The sequence below is a fragment of the Epinephelus moara genome, chromosome 4 (genome assembly GCF_006386435.1).
Source record: "Epinephelus moara isolate mb chromosome 4, YSFRI_EMoa_1.0, whole genome shotgun sequence".
In the NCBI taxonomy this organism is placed as follows: domain Eukaryota; kingdom Metazoa; phylum Chordata; class Actinopteri; order Perciformes; family Serranidae; genus Epinephelus; species Epinephelus moara.
In genome coordinates, this window is record NC_065509.1 from 31,451,016 (window position 1) to 31,464,696 (window position 13,681).

A 13,681-nucleotide genomic window follows, 5' to 3' on the forward strand; every position below is an offset into this window, starting at 1 on the left:
TTTGCACTGTTGTACTGACATAGTGCGTTTCTTGTGTCTGACCTGTGTGCAACAGCAGCTCTCACTTCACAAGTGACAAAAACAGTGTGCGTTCGCCAGCAGACATCAACCTTTTCATCTGCTCCCATCGCACACACAACACAGAAATTAAAATATCTAAGCTTGTTGAATCATTATTGCCTGCGTGACTCACGGCTGGTCCGACCTCGAAGACCTTTGAAATAGCGTGACACATTACAAGATACAACACTAAGGAGACAGAAAGTGGATGTCAGTTATGGAGATGTTAAAGAGGGCAGTGAAAATCAGCACATGCTGAGAAACTGAAAAGAGACCTGTTCACTCTCAGAAAAAATCTGACACCAGCTGTGTCTGATGTTTGTATAGGCGATCATGTATCTGCAGACACTGCTGTAGCTGTACAGATGAGCTTTTCTTTGCCTGAGGCAGAGATTGGCTCCGGGGGGCTCCTGAGCAAGGCTATATCTCAAAGCAGATTAGACAGAACATTCCCAGGCCTCCTCCACTTCACAGGAGCCTGCGCAGACAACAGGGTGCCTAACAGCTTATGCAATGAGCTGTTTGTAGCAGAGGATGATTTAGTCTGCCTGATTGAGACCTTTACTGTCTCGTCTCATAAAGATAAAGGTCAAGTTTACTGTAAATGCTCTCAACTGTATCTTATCAGCATGATCAGCAGAACACACTGAATGTTAACAGTAACTTTCTCATCAGACATAAATGACATTTGTGCTTCAGACTGTCAGGACAGCCAGTGTGGGAGATTTCGCCTGTTTGTTTTCTCTATCAGTCACTGTTTGATCAGTACAGACTGCTTCAGTGAAAGTTTATCAGAGAAGATATTTTGCAATGTTCTGCAGGCCTGTGGGTTTCCTGTGCAGTGTGGTGACAACACTGACACATGTAAGTCATGCCGCTAAGAAAGGACCGCAGAGGAGATACACACACACTAATATAACTAGGCTAGAAAGCCACAAAAAGGTCCACAGGCTGAGATTAATACAAAATAAAGTCTATTTCTTTTAGACATATGTGCACAAAAAGAGGCTCACAGGGCACCTTAGCAATAAGCATACCTATTTTAAGCCAAATTTAGTCCTTGACTCATCAGGACTGAAATATTTGCTGCTGCTGTTACTCACTCTTTATCATTTTTATGTACTTTGAGAACTTTTTTTGCACAGATCTCAGCCTGTGAACCTTTTTTGTGGCTTTCTAGCCCAGTTACAATGGTGCATATATCTCCTTTGCCGTCCTTTCTTGTTTCTCTATTGTACTGATGCAACCAATCCACCTTTTTTTGTTGCGCCAAGTAGGCGCAGTTTCACAGCAGCCCTAAGTCAAGCCTTTGACATTGACACCCCACCCACAAGTAGTCTGCTGACCTTGTTTGTGAACTGCTGCACACTATTGTTTAGGTGTTTTTGAAATTTCATGCTGTATCACACAAAGTTACACAATCATCACTTCATTTTTATTCTATCAGACATTCTTGTGAAATTTTGTAATAATTTGCAAATGAGTCCTTGAGTCACAGCCAAAAACATGTTTTGTGAGGTCACACTGATCTTGACCTTTGACCACCGACGTCTAATCAAGACTGTCCTCCAAAATATGACCACATAGGTCGGTTTTAAGTCTCATTTGTCACATCTACAGACTTGGAAGGAGCCTTCTGTCCATACTCTGTGTTCATTTCATCAGTATTTGTGCACATTTTCTGAAAGCTTACAAATATGGACAAAGCAAGTAAGCAGTTCAAGCAAGACAAGACTTTCCGGAACGACAAAGACATTTCAAAAAGGGCGGAACAGAAAGAATCTGTCTACAGCGCTGCCTCTGTTAGAAAGTACATTATTACAACCTCCTCCACTGTCGCCAAGTTGGTTGTTGACAGAAAGTGGCTTTTAGGTTTGAAATGAACGCATCTATTTTCGTACTTATAAGCAGAAATGGTCATCAATATTTAGACGACGACCTCTAGTGGCTGTACTAATTATTACAGGAGCAAAGCAGGAAGTCAAGTGATGTATTATAAAGAGCGACAAAGTCTGTTCAGGGTGAGAGGGAGGGGAAGTGGACAGGTCAAACAAGCAGGACTTTGATTCACGAGACCAGTGTTCATGTCCTGTGTGAAACCAAAAGTCAGCATTGTGTGATCGTGACACCACCCATAGGTTTGTGGACTCCCATTCTGAAGCCTAGAGTTTGGCATTTTGTGCTTCCCCATCTTGTTTTTCGGAGCCAAAAGTGAGCATATTTGGATGAGAGAGTAGAGCTGTGGAGGAGTGAGGGGTAGATCCGACTGACTGAGTGTAGCTACACCTCACAGACAGTCTGTCACTCAAGTAGCCCCATCCTAAATGGGTGAGTTATGTAAGAATTCACCCTCCGTACAGTTATCATGAGTGTTGAAATTAGCTATAAAGACCAACACCATGTTTTGTACCAGGCTGTAAACATGTTTATTTGTCCTATGAAGGCATTCAGGGTCTGTGGGGATTGATTTGCTTCTGGGCCATTCAAAGAGCTGCAGTTTTGACACTTCAGCATTGGCTTCATTTTTCAGCCCTGGAGGCTGCCACATGATTCTCTCGTCCACTGGTGGGTGCGCTAATTTAGGAATGCTCCCATGGGTCCTATTAGGGGGTAGGAACATACGACCTATGTGGCTGTATGGGTTGGAGGACTTGTTGATCTATTCTGAACCTCTTTCTCTTCTTTCTCAAGGGATTTCTTTTCCATCATTTATTGAACCCCTGACTAAGTGACATTTTATGGATATTTTATATTTTGTTGAAAGCATAACAATAACAGTAAAGAGCAACTGATAAACTATACAACAAACCCAAACAGTGAACACAATAACAGCAGGAAGTTTGTGTAAAACGACAGATCTAGATGAGTTTTGAGCAGAGTATTGCACCGGTGATGAGTTTCCTGATATTTTTAGGGACTTTTTATATAATTGCCAGTATCACATATATTTTAATTTCTATTCTTAACAGTCTTACACACTATATAGGCTTCTTTTTTTGACGAATGAAGTGTTTTCTGACACTTGGCCAATGTTCTTTGGCTCTTTGGTTGCTTCAACAGATGGAGAGGCTGTTTAGCAGAGAGTGAAGGCTCTGTGAATATAGTTTGTGTTCAGGTCGTCACTGTGACTTGATCCTGTGAGAATTTTATAGTTTTATAGTTTATACCTTGAGTAATAATATAAACTTAACAAAACAACTACTTCATTCAGTTTGCATTCAGTGCTTTTAAGTTTTCTTACACCCCTCAAAACAACACATTCTCACTCCGACCTCGCCACATATTGGCATTTGGTCATTGACTTTCTACGACCAGATACAATGTAAAAGGTACCCTGGATGTGTTGGTAACGTTCTCGGACACCGTGTTGAGTTCTGCCTGTTACATTGTCTTCTTTCAAAATACACTTCCATTTTCACAGGAAATTTACTGTTTACATACAGTCCCTTTCAAAATACCCCTAATACACCCTACGCCAGTAAAACACAGCAAAAAGCACGTGGTTAGGTTTAGGAAAAAATAACAGGGTTTGGCTTTAGAAACTTACAGGACAAAACCACCGCTCTCCTGGGTTAAAGTCCGTGTTTGTTTGACCCATCTACCACCCCTTCCGCCCACCCTTCTCGTGCCAGATTTCGACGCCTTTGGAATGAGACCGGGTTGCTTTAAGTCAGCAACCCTCCCTTGAAGCTTTGGCGACACCTACTGGGGGTCAGGACCCACAGGTTGGCAACCAGTGATCAAATCAGTCCCTCCTTGAGTCCAAGTGTTTGTGCCAGATGTAATGAAATTCCCTGCAGGTGTCTCACAGTACTTAAACTGTGACAAACTAAACCACCACTCTGTTACTGTTGGTGTTAGTGTTAGTGTCTGTAATTCCTCTGTCTCACTGGACAAACAAGGCTGACTTAAAGCTTAAAGCGTGTGTTATTAATCCCTGCCATGCTGCTATCTGTGTGCAGAGGATGTCCTTGAGCAATAGGAAACAGAAGAATCCTTGTTGGGTCTCTGGAAACAAGAGCTGAGAGTTTTGTGGTGAACTGTGCAAGGTCAAACCATCAAAGCAGACGCGACACATGTTTGCAAGTCAGCAGCGCCACTGCAGCTTTGATTGTTAAATAAGACGTGTTTCAATTCTGTGCTTTGTGTTAAATATAGTTTCCTGTGCTGTGTTAGGAAATGTGTAAAATTCTACTGTTTACGCTTAATCAGCCTTATCAGCGCTGGGTTTGACCACAGTTGGTGCAGGCAGCTGTACCATAAAGACTGTGTACACTGTAGGTCACAATGTACACATTCATATATTGAAATAAAGCAAATAACAGGAAAGGAGGAACTACAGCTCATTCCACTTCAACACCTCAAAGTCCGACGATAAGGACTACCTGATGTTTGGTTATCCAGCACAGTGGATCAACTGGACCAACAGTAATCAGTCACACAAGTTGTATTTCACTTCAGCTAAAGTACACATCTGAAGCTTTTCCCTTCACACTTAAACATCAGAGACGTTTGTGTGACATGCGGCATTAATCCTCTGCCAGACTTTGGTGTTAAATATAGCCAGTTTTTCTAATGACACTCAGTTTTTGGTGGATGACATTAAACCTGCATAACGACTGTAAGCCTGAAGATAATAGTAGCAGAGGACGGGGATGCTGCAGGTTTGATACAACCTCGGTAATAATCCTAATTGTGTCGTATTATCATCAACTTCAACCAGAGAATGCTTCAAATAAGAGTGGAGAGGCCAGATTAGAATATTAGACATTTTTCTGCAAGATAATCTCCTTAATCCTCAACCTAAGAAAGTTCAAGTAGGACTTTTTAACCCATTAGTGGCACTGAAAAGAAAACACATTCACATTTTTTTCCTGGTAATAATTTAATTTAATTTAATTGAAATTTTTATTTTTTATTTATCTTTTTTTAATTTATTTTGTATTACTTTATTTATTTATTTATGTTAATTCATTTTATTTTATTTTAGTGTGCAAGTAAGGGATGAATAGCTTCTTCCTGTCTGTTCTATACATAGGTGTACATTTTGGGGGGGATATAGAGCACACCCCCGCCTTTAGTATTTACAACATGTGCATTTATCCCCCTAATTTAAACGTGAAAATAACAGAGCACTTTTATTTTGCCAAAATTAAAGACCTACACACCATAAATTGGTGCAGTAAAGGCACAAACTGGCACCAAAATTCATCAGAAAGCAGGAAATTAAGTGTTTGACACCCCAAAACCCTCCATTTAAAACATCCCAGTAAAGAAACTTGAACTTGAGCTTGTGGAGCTGCAATGACTTCTCTTAATTATTGATTAATCTGCAAATTATCTTCTCAATGAACTGGTTAATAACTATATAAAGTGTCATAAAATATAGAAAATTCCTATCTAGTTTTGTCCAATGAACAGCCCCTAACCAAAACATTACAATTTTGCAATCATGTAAGACAAAGAAAAGCAGCAAATCCTCACACTGGAGACGCTTGATGCATCAGTGTTCAAGAATAACATAATACTCATAAGCCATAATCATGCCAAATTATTGTCTCTAAGCTCCAGTGTGTTGAACAGCCAGTGTTACAGCTGTATTTTGCAAGTGGTTTGATAAAAGAAGAAGTGCAGTGTGGTAACCATGATCATAGAGTACATGACACCACAACAGTGTAACGTTATAGACTCTCACACTCAAAACAACACCAGAAAGTTTGACCATATGCGTATTTTTCAATCAATTTGATGCACTTTTCTGGAACGATTCCCCTCACAGATGGGAGTGCAGCAAGAGATGCTAAAAATATTTGCAGGTCTGCTGTAAAAACCTTCCATGACAGACAAGTGTGCCTTTTATTGCCATATTGTAAATATTGACTCACATCCTTTTGACTTTCTGCCTCTCCTGGCAATAAAAGCATCTTACTCATATTCTGCGGTTTTAATATCAATAATATTATTATATAATATTTTTATGAAGACATAAAAAAAAGAATTAAATAGCAGGCAGAGAAGCAGGCAAATAAAAGATAATAGAAGTGTTATGACATTATTAAACTTGTAAAGATGAAACTCTGCGCTGTAGATGCTGTCAGAACTTTTTAAACACTGTTTACCAGATGCTATCAGCACACATGCACACACATACTGTAGAGAGGGTTTCTCCACGTGTCTGACACACTTGGCTCAGGTTGCACCATGAGAGACCTTCTCACCCCACTCCACCCTTTAAAACTTACCAGATGGCACAAAATGGAGGACCTTTCTAGCTTCCATGTTCTCCAGGGTTTATTTTTTATTTGTAGGTGAGCTGCTTTCCAGAGGTCAACCCATCATCCTCCTCTCTGCTCCCCAAACACCCTGCGCTCACTGGTGATCTCCTCTCAATATCTTTCACACACACACACACACACACACACACACACACACACCCATACACACACACATGCTGAGGTGAAGCCACCTCCCTGCCCCTCCTCCAGCAGCACATGGGTTTGAGAGAGGAAGTGGGAGGGCAGGAAGAGAGAGCAGGAAGGGTGAGAAGCGTGCTGGGGGGGTTTTCTGCTGGGTCCTTGTGCCTATGACCGATAGTGTAGATAGCTTAAAATAAATAAATAAGTATATAGAGTTTAATGTTTTGATATTTAAGATATTCATCTCTTATTCTCTTATAACCCTCCTGTTGTATGTCACATATACTGTTAACAACTAGAATCACTGCATCGTGGTGTATTCCTTCGCCCGCCAGTCAGGTTGCACACGTTACGCATGTGCTCAGTGTATTTTTCTGGCCAAATGGAAGTCATCATGTGTGATTCCAGTTAGCTATTTCCTGTCTTCACTCAGAGACTATTTTTGCAGAAGAGGACAGAGGACTGATAGAGAGCTTCGTCACATGTCGCAGCAACAATCGCCTAATGATTAATATCAGCAAAACCACTGAGCTCATGTTTGACTCGCAGAGAAACAGGAAGTTGTAGCAATGAAAGTACACAATGTTTCAAATATAGATGATGCTGCAGAAAAGCTACAAACACATGCTTCACACACATCTTCAACCCAGTGGCACAGTCAGTTGTGGTCGACCTATCCCCGGTTTGAAGAGGCAGGCAGGAGTACTAACACAGATCTAAGTAAAGTACTGCTGTGGATGGGGGCAGCAGCAAAACAGGTTTTAGCCAGCTAGCAAAAGTCCAACCTAAAAAAGTCAATATGAGTTTGTGTAGATTATATTAAGAACATTTTCACCGCTTTACCTGACCATCAGAAATCAGTTTCCAGTGGGAACTGTAGCCGTTACATCGCTCATCACGCTGAGCTACACGTTTTGTTACTTGCTCACGCCCCCCATTGCCCCGAAAAAGGCGCATTCTGTATGAACAAAAGTAGGCAGCCGCGGGGCGTCGGTGGCTTAGTGGTAGAGCAGGCGCCCCATGTACAAGCCTGTTGCCGCAGCGGCCCAGGTTCGACTCCAGCCTGTGGCCCTTTGCTGCAGTCACTCCCCCTCTCTCTCCCCCCCTCACACTTGTCTGTCCTATCCATTAAAGGCTGAAAATGCCCCCCAAAAAATATCTTTAAAAAAAAAAAGTAGGCAGCCGCACTCCCCGAGTTTTTATACTGCCAATGCTGAAAAAAGACTGATTGGGCTTTCCTGCAAATCTGCACAATTCCTATCTAAAAAGGGCTCGTGTGTGCTGTAAGAGGCAGAAAATCATCCTTTTGTTTTATAGTTATATTCATATATATTCACCAATGTATAAAAAACTTGCCAAGGTATGAACAGGGGTCCCATAACCTTCAAAACCAGCCACAACTTACTACTGAACAAGAGTGACGGTTCTCTGTTGACCAATCAACGGACTGCAGTGTTCACAGCTCCACCTTTAAGTATCAGATCAGTGTGCTGGGTACCCCAACAGAGGGGTGATGAAAATTGGTAACACCTGGGTGATAGAAGGCTTAATATGTAGAATTACTGGCACTGTGTGCTCGACGCAACTAAATAAGAGTTTGTTCTTTTTACACAAGAGCAAAATAAACAGTAATATGCACATAATAAAGAATTAATGATCAGTTAAATGATCAGATCAACTGGCTGTTACTTCCTGATTTGCTCTTGATTTATTCATTCAAACCTACTGTGGAAACTTTTTAAGTGTTTCCATAATTATAGTTTTGTCCCTGAAGTAATTTTCAAGTGAGATGCGTGAAATATTTTCCCAGCTGTAAGGGGAGTCAAATACAGTGGCCGGACAGTGGGAACACACATAAAGAATAACATGATACATAAGGGAATCATATTATTTATTTTAGACAACAGGAGTGACAAACAGCAGGTTGAGCGTCTGTCTTGAGAAGTCTTTTAGGACTAGATCTGACTGAGTAAAGCTGAACTGACGGAGGCCACGTGACATAAAGATCACTTGTTTACGCAGACTGTGATGTTGTTTTTTGGATGGAGAGGAATGCTCAGCTCAGCCTGAAGGAACGAACTCCACTTTGACCGAGGCGCATGCACCAGGAATAGTAATGCTGTGGTTTTATCTGACAATTTGGGAGACAAATTTAGTCGCCACATTTGAATGTTAATATGAGCGACGGAATAGAAAACAAAATGACCTCCACAGGAGTTAGAGACTGTCTGCATTCAAAACAAATGCTCCTTGTATAAGCTGGTGACTTTCTCCTTGTGGATTCTTTCCATTGAATTCCTAATTGCATGATGTAATTACTCTCATTATACCTGCTTGTTATTTTTCTACAAGTTACAAGCCTTGTAAAAGTTTGCAGGCTCCTTTTAATTGACATCAAAGGCAGTTACAGAGCACACCTTAGGTGCTCCGTAAATTTAATTCATACAGGGCAGCTTGGATTTTGATGGGTGGATGCAGAAAGAGTAAACCGAGTCTCCACATAGGAAAAGTTCTGACATGCTGATTATAGGGGGGAGAGACTTGGGACGCGGCGTTAGCTGGCATCTTACAAGACGATCACTATTTGGCCTCAGGCAGTAAAAGACAAACAAACAAATAGAAGTGCAGGTGTGACTTTCCCTGTGATTGCCATGAGATGGCAGCAAAGCCTATTGTTCAGAAACAGCCTGAACAGCCAGAATCTGACTCTGCTGAGGATTTAACAAGAACAGTGTATTTTCTATGTTCACTTTAAAGGTCACACACCTCCAAGCTCGGCTTTTCTTGCTGAAGGAGGCAAATTAAAAGCTTGACAGTTAAACTTGACATAACTGAAATAGTTCTCACTCTTAAGGGCACCTGGTTCATCACAGTGTTGCTTTTCTATTTTATCTCCCACGTGGATGAGTGCAGACGCTTAAGAGCTGATGGAGACATAGAGTCATGGAAATTATTGCTCATTTAGATGAAAAAATCAGGGTCATAGCGGCTGTTGAGGACACTGAGATCATGTCCTCTGTGTCCTTCAAATTTTGGTGGAACTGGCATATTAAAGGAATACTTCACCTGCAACATGGCCATTTGTACATTGGCTACTCACCAGGTGTTACTTTGAATTGAGAAAACTTTGCTTTTCTCAACCTGGTCTCACTCCAATGCCTCGAAATTCAACCCTTCAGCAGTGAAAAAAGCTGTACTTTAACGTCAGCATTATGTGTAGCCGGTCGCTGTTATAATTCAACAGCGCTTGGGCGCCGTCAGGGGGAAACATGGTGGGACAAGAACGAATAGTAAGGTGGCAAAAGTCTGAGTAGGGTGGGTGGAAGGGGTAGTGGACAGGTCCAACAAACACCAACCTTCACCCAGGAGAGCAGCGTTCGCGTCCTGTAAGATTATAAAGCCAAACCCTCTTCTTTTTTCCAACCACGAGCATTAGTTTTAAAAGGAAAACAAATGTCAAATCACGTTATTGTGCTGTTGTTCCGCATTTATTTGAAAGAGACTTTCACGTTGTATCTGGACGTGGAAAGTCCATGACCGAACATCAATATGCGACGAGGTCCGAGTGAGAATGTGTTGTTTTTCACAGTGAACAAAGAATCCAAAAGAGAGGAACACTTTTCATGAACTGAAGCCACAGGGGACCACACTTAACAACAGCAAAACTATATTTAAACAGCCATTTACCATCTCCTACACAACTCGTGCAGTATGATCCAAGTCTCATTTATCCAGTTGTATGCTCAGTAATTCCCACACACATGCATTTTGTCTAAAACCGTACTATTTAAAACACTTTTTGCCTATGAGTAGCTTGCCCAAGCATGCGCAGTGGTGACATTCAGTGCAGTGGGCATGTCTTTCTCATGAAAAACATTTAAAAAAAAAGCAAATAGCCTTTTTACTTTATATGATACATCATAATTTCCTCTCATATCTATTTTATAGTGCTGTAAACATCAACACATTTCTCCTTCAAACTGCTAGATTTATTCAAGTTTACTCACAAAAACCTACATTTTACAGGATTACATTGAACACATCATGAGAATGTTATAATATACCTTCTCTCAATACTCATTTTACTGAATAGAGCTTGATCCTTTCACAATGTAAGTAAATGCAACCTAATGACAACCAGCTCTCCTCCTGCTGATTTCCAAACATGGATTTGTTGGCCTTTTTCTTGTTCTTTTTCTCCACAGACACTCCTCTCAGTGGTGTAGCATTAGTTGAACGGGCACCAGAGAGCTTTTGTTGTTTTGACACAATAACGATACAGCGTGTTTCGGGGTTCACGTTCGCGGACCCTGTTTACTTAATTTCTTAAAAAATGTTTGCATTTTTTGGATTCTCTGTTCATTATGAAGGCACGTGTTTTCTTCACAATTTCAAGGTATCACAGGGTGAGTCACTGATATAAAAAATGTCATTTTAAGACTGAAGTATTCCTTTAATGGCTGACAACATCAACGTTTGTTGTGACCTCAGCCTCAGCTCTATTATGCCATTTATGATATTTTTACGTGTTTCATCTAAAATGATGATGCCATATTTGAATAATGAATTAAAATTGTAATTAGATTCATATTTTCTGATCAAACCCAGAAAAAAAGGCATGTGGGTCTCATGTCCTGGCTACAGCCGCTACACACCAGAGCAGAGCCTTTACATTTTGTGCCTTTACCTCTATATAAATATCTCAACAATCAGATCACAGAGCTAATTCACCACTTATGATTCTAAATAAAAGGCACGCTGACATCTGAGTTGTCTGCATACATTATTCTCAGACAGCTGATCCTCAGCTCCTCCCTCTCAAACATAAAAACATGTACACACAGTATGTATCGTGGACTTTCATCACTGCTGTAACTACCAGTCAAACAGTGACCACAACATCACTAACAAAGAGGCCGGGAATGCAATGAAATGCTGCATTAATAAACTAATGTTCTGCGGTCAAGGGGTTCATTTCAAGTGTGCAGCGAGTCTGGCTCCGTCTACTGTGAAACATTAATCAAACTCCAGGAACACCTGAGGAGCAACACACACACACACACACACACAAGAACACCTGAGGGGCATCACCAGAGAAACATAAACCACAAGCATGATGTTATATCCTTGGATATAAATGCTAAAAAAGAAAAGCATATGCCTGAGCAAATACTCAATTTAAATGTGTAGAAAGGTCTGTGATGAAAACAGGCTTCATAATTCAGTAATGAGCGCCATATAAGAGCTACTGAATGATAATGTTTTACTGGCTGCGACCTATAAATGTGTAACTGGGAAAGCTTACAGTGATCATTTCTGCAGTCAAACATTAAATATGTTCACATGTGCAGACAGACTGAGCAGAGAGATTATTATTCATACTGGAGGCAGGAGAAATTCACCATCAACCCAGTCCGTCATACCTATCTGAATTCATCCTGTCTTCAGTAAAACATTAGATGCAGCCTCAAAACGTTTTATGTGCCCATTTAATCTGAATCAGTAACTGTGGAAATATTGTTATGATCACTCAGTTTGACTCAACTCACTTCTGTTTGCATTTCTCTGACAGATAAAGTGATTGTATCTTAAAAAATGGATAAAAAAATTAAATACACAACACAGAAGTGATGCAACAGTTAGACTTTAAGTCCAGCGGGAACACTTTTCTGTGCAGATTCTGTTCATGACTGAATTTAAATCGATCTGCTGCTCATCACGTTCACACTGCGACCTTTGTACATGAAGGTCATCGCATTTAAAACCAACAGCGTTCACTGCATTTCATCCTAATCGAGTGCAATGACAAATGCATGCAGATAAATACACATTTTATATAACAAAGGCATTATTTCATCATGCATGTCTGATATGTTATTTACCAGTAATTATACTTGGATCAAATAATATTCTGTAAATAAATTCATAAGATTTAAAAGTGGCATAAGATCACAGACCAGTGCACAAGACAAGGCAGGAAGTAATAGCTGCTATATCTGCAGTTATTTTTAATCCGTTTATTATTTTCTCGACTAATGGATTAGTTGTTAAGTTTATAAAATGTCAGAAAATGGTCAAAAATGTGTCGATCAGTGTTTTCCAAAGCCCAAGATGACATCCTCAAATTTCTAGTTTTGTCCACAACCCAAAGATTTTCAGTTTAATGTTATAGAGGAGTAAATAACACAGAAAATATTCACATTTAAAAGCTAAAATCAGAAAATTTTAAATTATTTTTATCCTTAAAAAAATGCTTAAACCAATTAATCGATTATCAAATTAGTTGGCGATTAATATAATAGTTGACAACTGATGAATAAATCAGTAAATAGTTGCAGTTTTGTAGAGTGTATATCTTAATTTTACTTATTAAGGTAAAATTATCTTAACTTTTCACCAGGTCTAATTCCTTTGTACATTTGGTGAATAAAATGAATCTAATTTTATGTGTGAAAACTTTTCTTGTAATTGCACAAAAGAGCAAACACTAACAATCATTCACAGACATTGTTTTGACCCAGGTCTGACTATGGTTCAGTTTCATGACCCTTACCTTCAGAAAAACGATTCACACTGACTCCCGACATCTCCTCTGCCTCCTTTTTGCTCTTCATCAATCTTGGACTCTTACAGTGCAGCCAAATATCTGTGATGCTTTGAATATGGCGATGAAAACTCTATACAGAGCTGTGACTGGAAAATGTGTTTCCTGTGTGAGAGTTGCGGCATGAGTGATTGTGCAGGCAGGCCCTCAGGTCGATGGGAATAGGTCACGACCAATGAATAACACCTTAATGTCCTCCCTGCCAATCACAGCCAAGCTAACTTTATGTGCAAAAGGTAATGTGGAGGGTGAAGGTGGGCTTTGGGGAAAGAGGACAAAGCGAGAAGGGGGAGGACAACAGATGGGGGAGGAAGGTGTGAGGAAGCTACTTTTAACCCCTGCTGGGACTCTTTGATATTTAATGCAAGTGCCCTGCCAGACCTTTATCACTTTACTGTTATGCTAAACCTTGAATGCATCCATTGTTTTTACTCGTACGATTCATGGCAGTATTCATGCTATTGTAACGGCTCAATGTAAAGAGGCATGTAATAGCTCTACTGAAAGGCACTGAATTGTGGTGTTTCACATGTGCAGTATGTGTACACTCATAAAGAATACTGTTGTGCCACATGTTGCACAAGCTGTCCACGTGAAGTCA

At 40.3% G+C, this 13,681-nt stretch overlaps 1 protein-coding gene across 2 annotated transcripts in view; it reads right to left on the reverse strand.

The window, feature by feature from the left end:
• LOC126388709 (solute carrier family 4 member 11-like) overlaps positions 1-13,203 on the reverse strand; it is a 35,441-nt gene extending 22,238 nt beyond the window's left edge. Inside the window, exon 1 of one of the 2 annotated variants that reach the window (XM_050041955.1) lies at positions 13,030-13,203. In XM_050041955.1, the coding sequence (XP_049897912.1) occupies positions 13,030-13,090 (61 nt within the window). In that variant the 5' untranslated portion in view covers positions 13,091-13,203. Of the gene's footprint in view, positions 1-6,302; positions 6,491-13,029 lie in introns of those variants that run through there. The other variant, XM_050041956.1, reaches the window with a different exon arrangement.
• Positions 13,204-13,681: the final 478 nt, after the last annotated feature.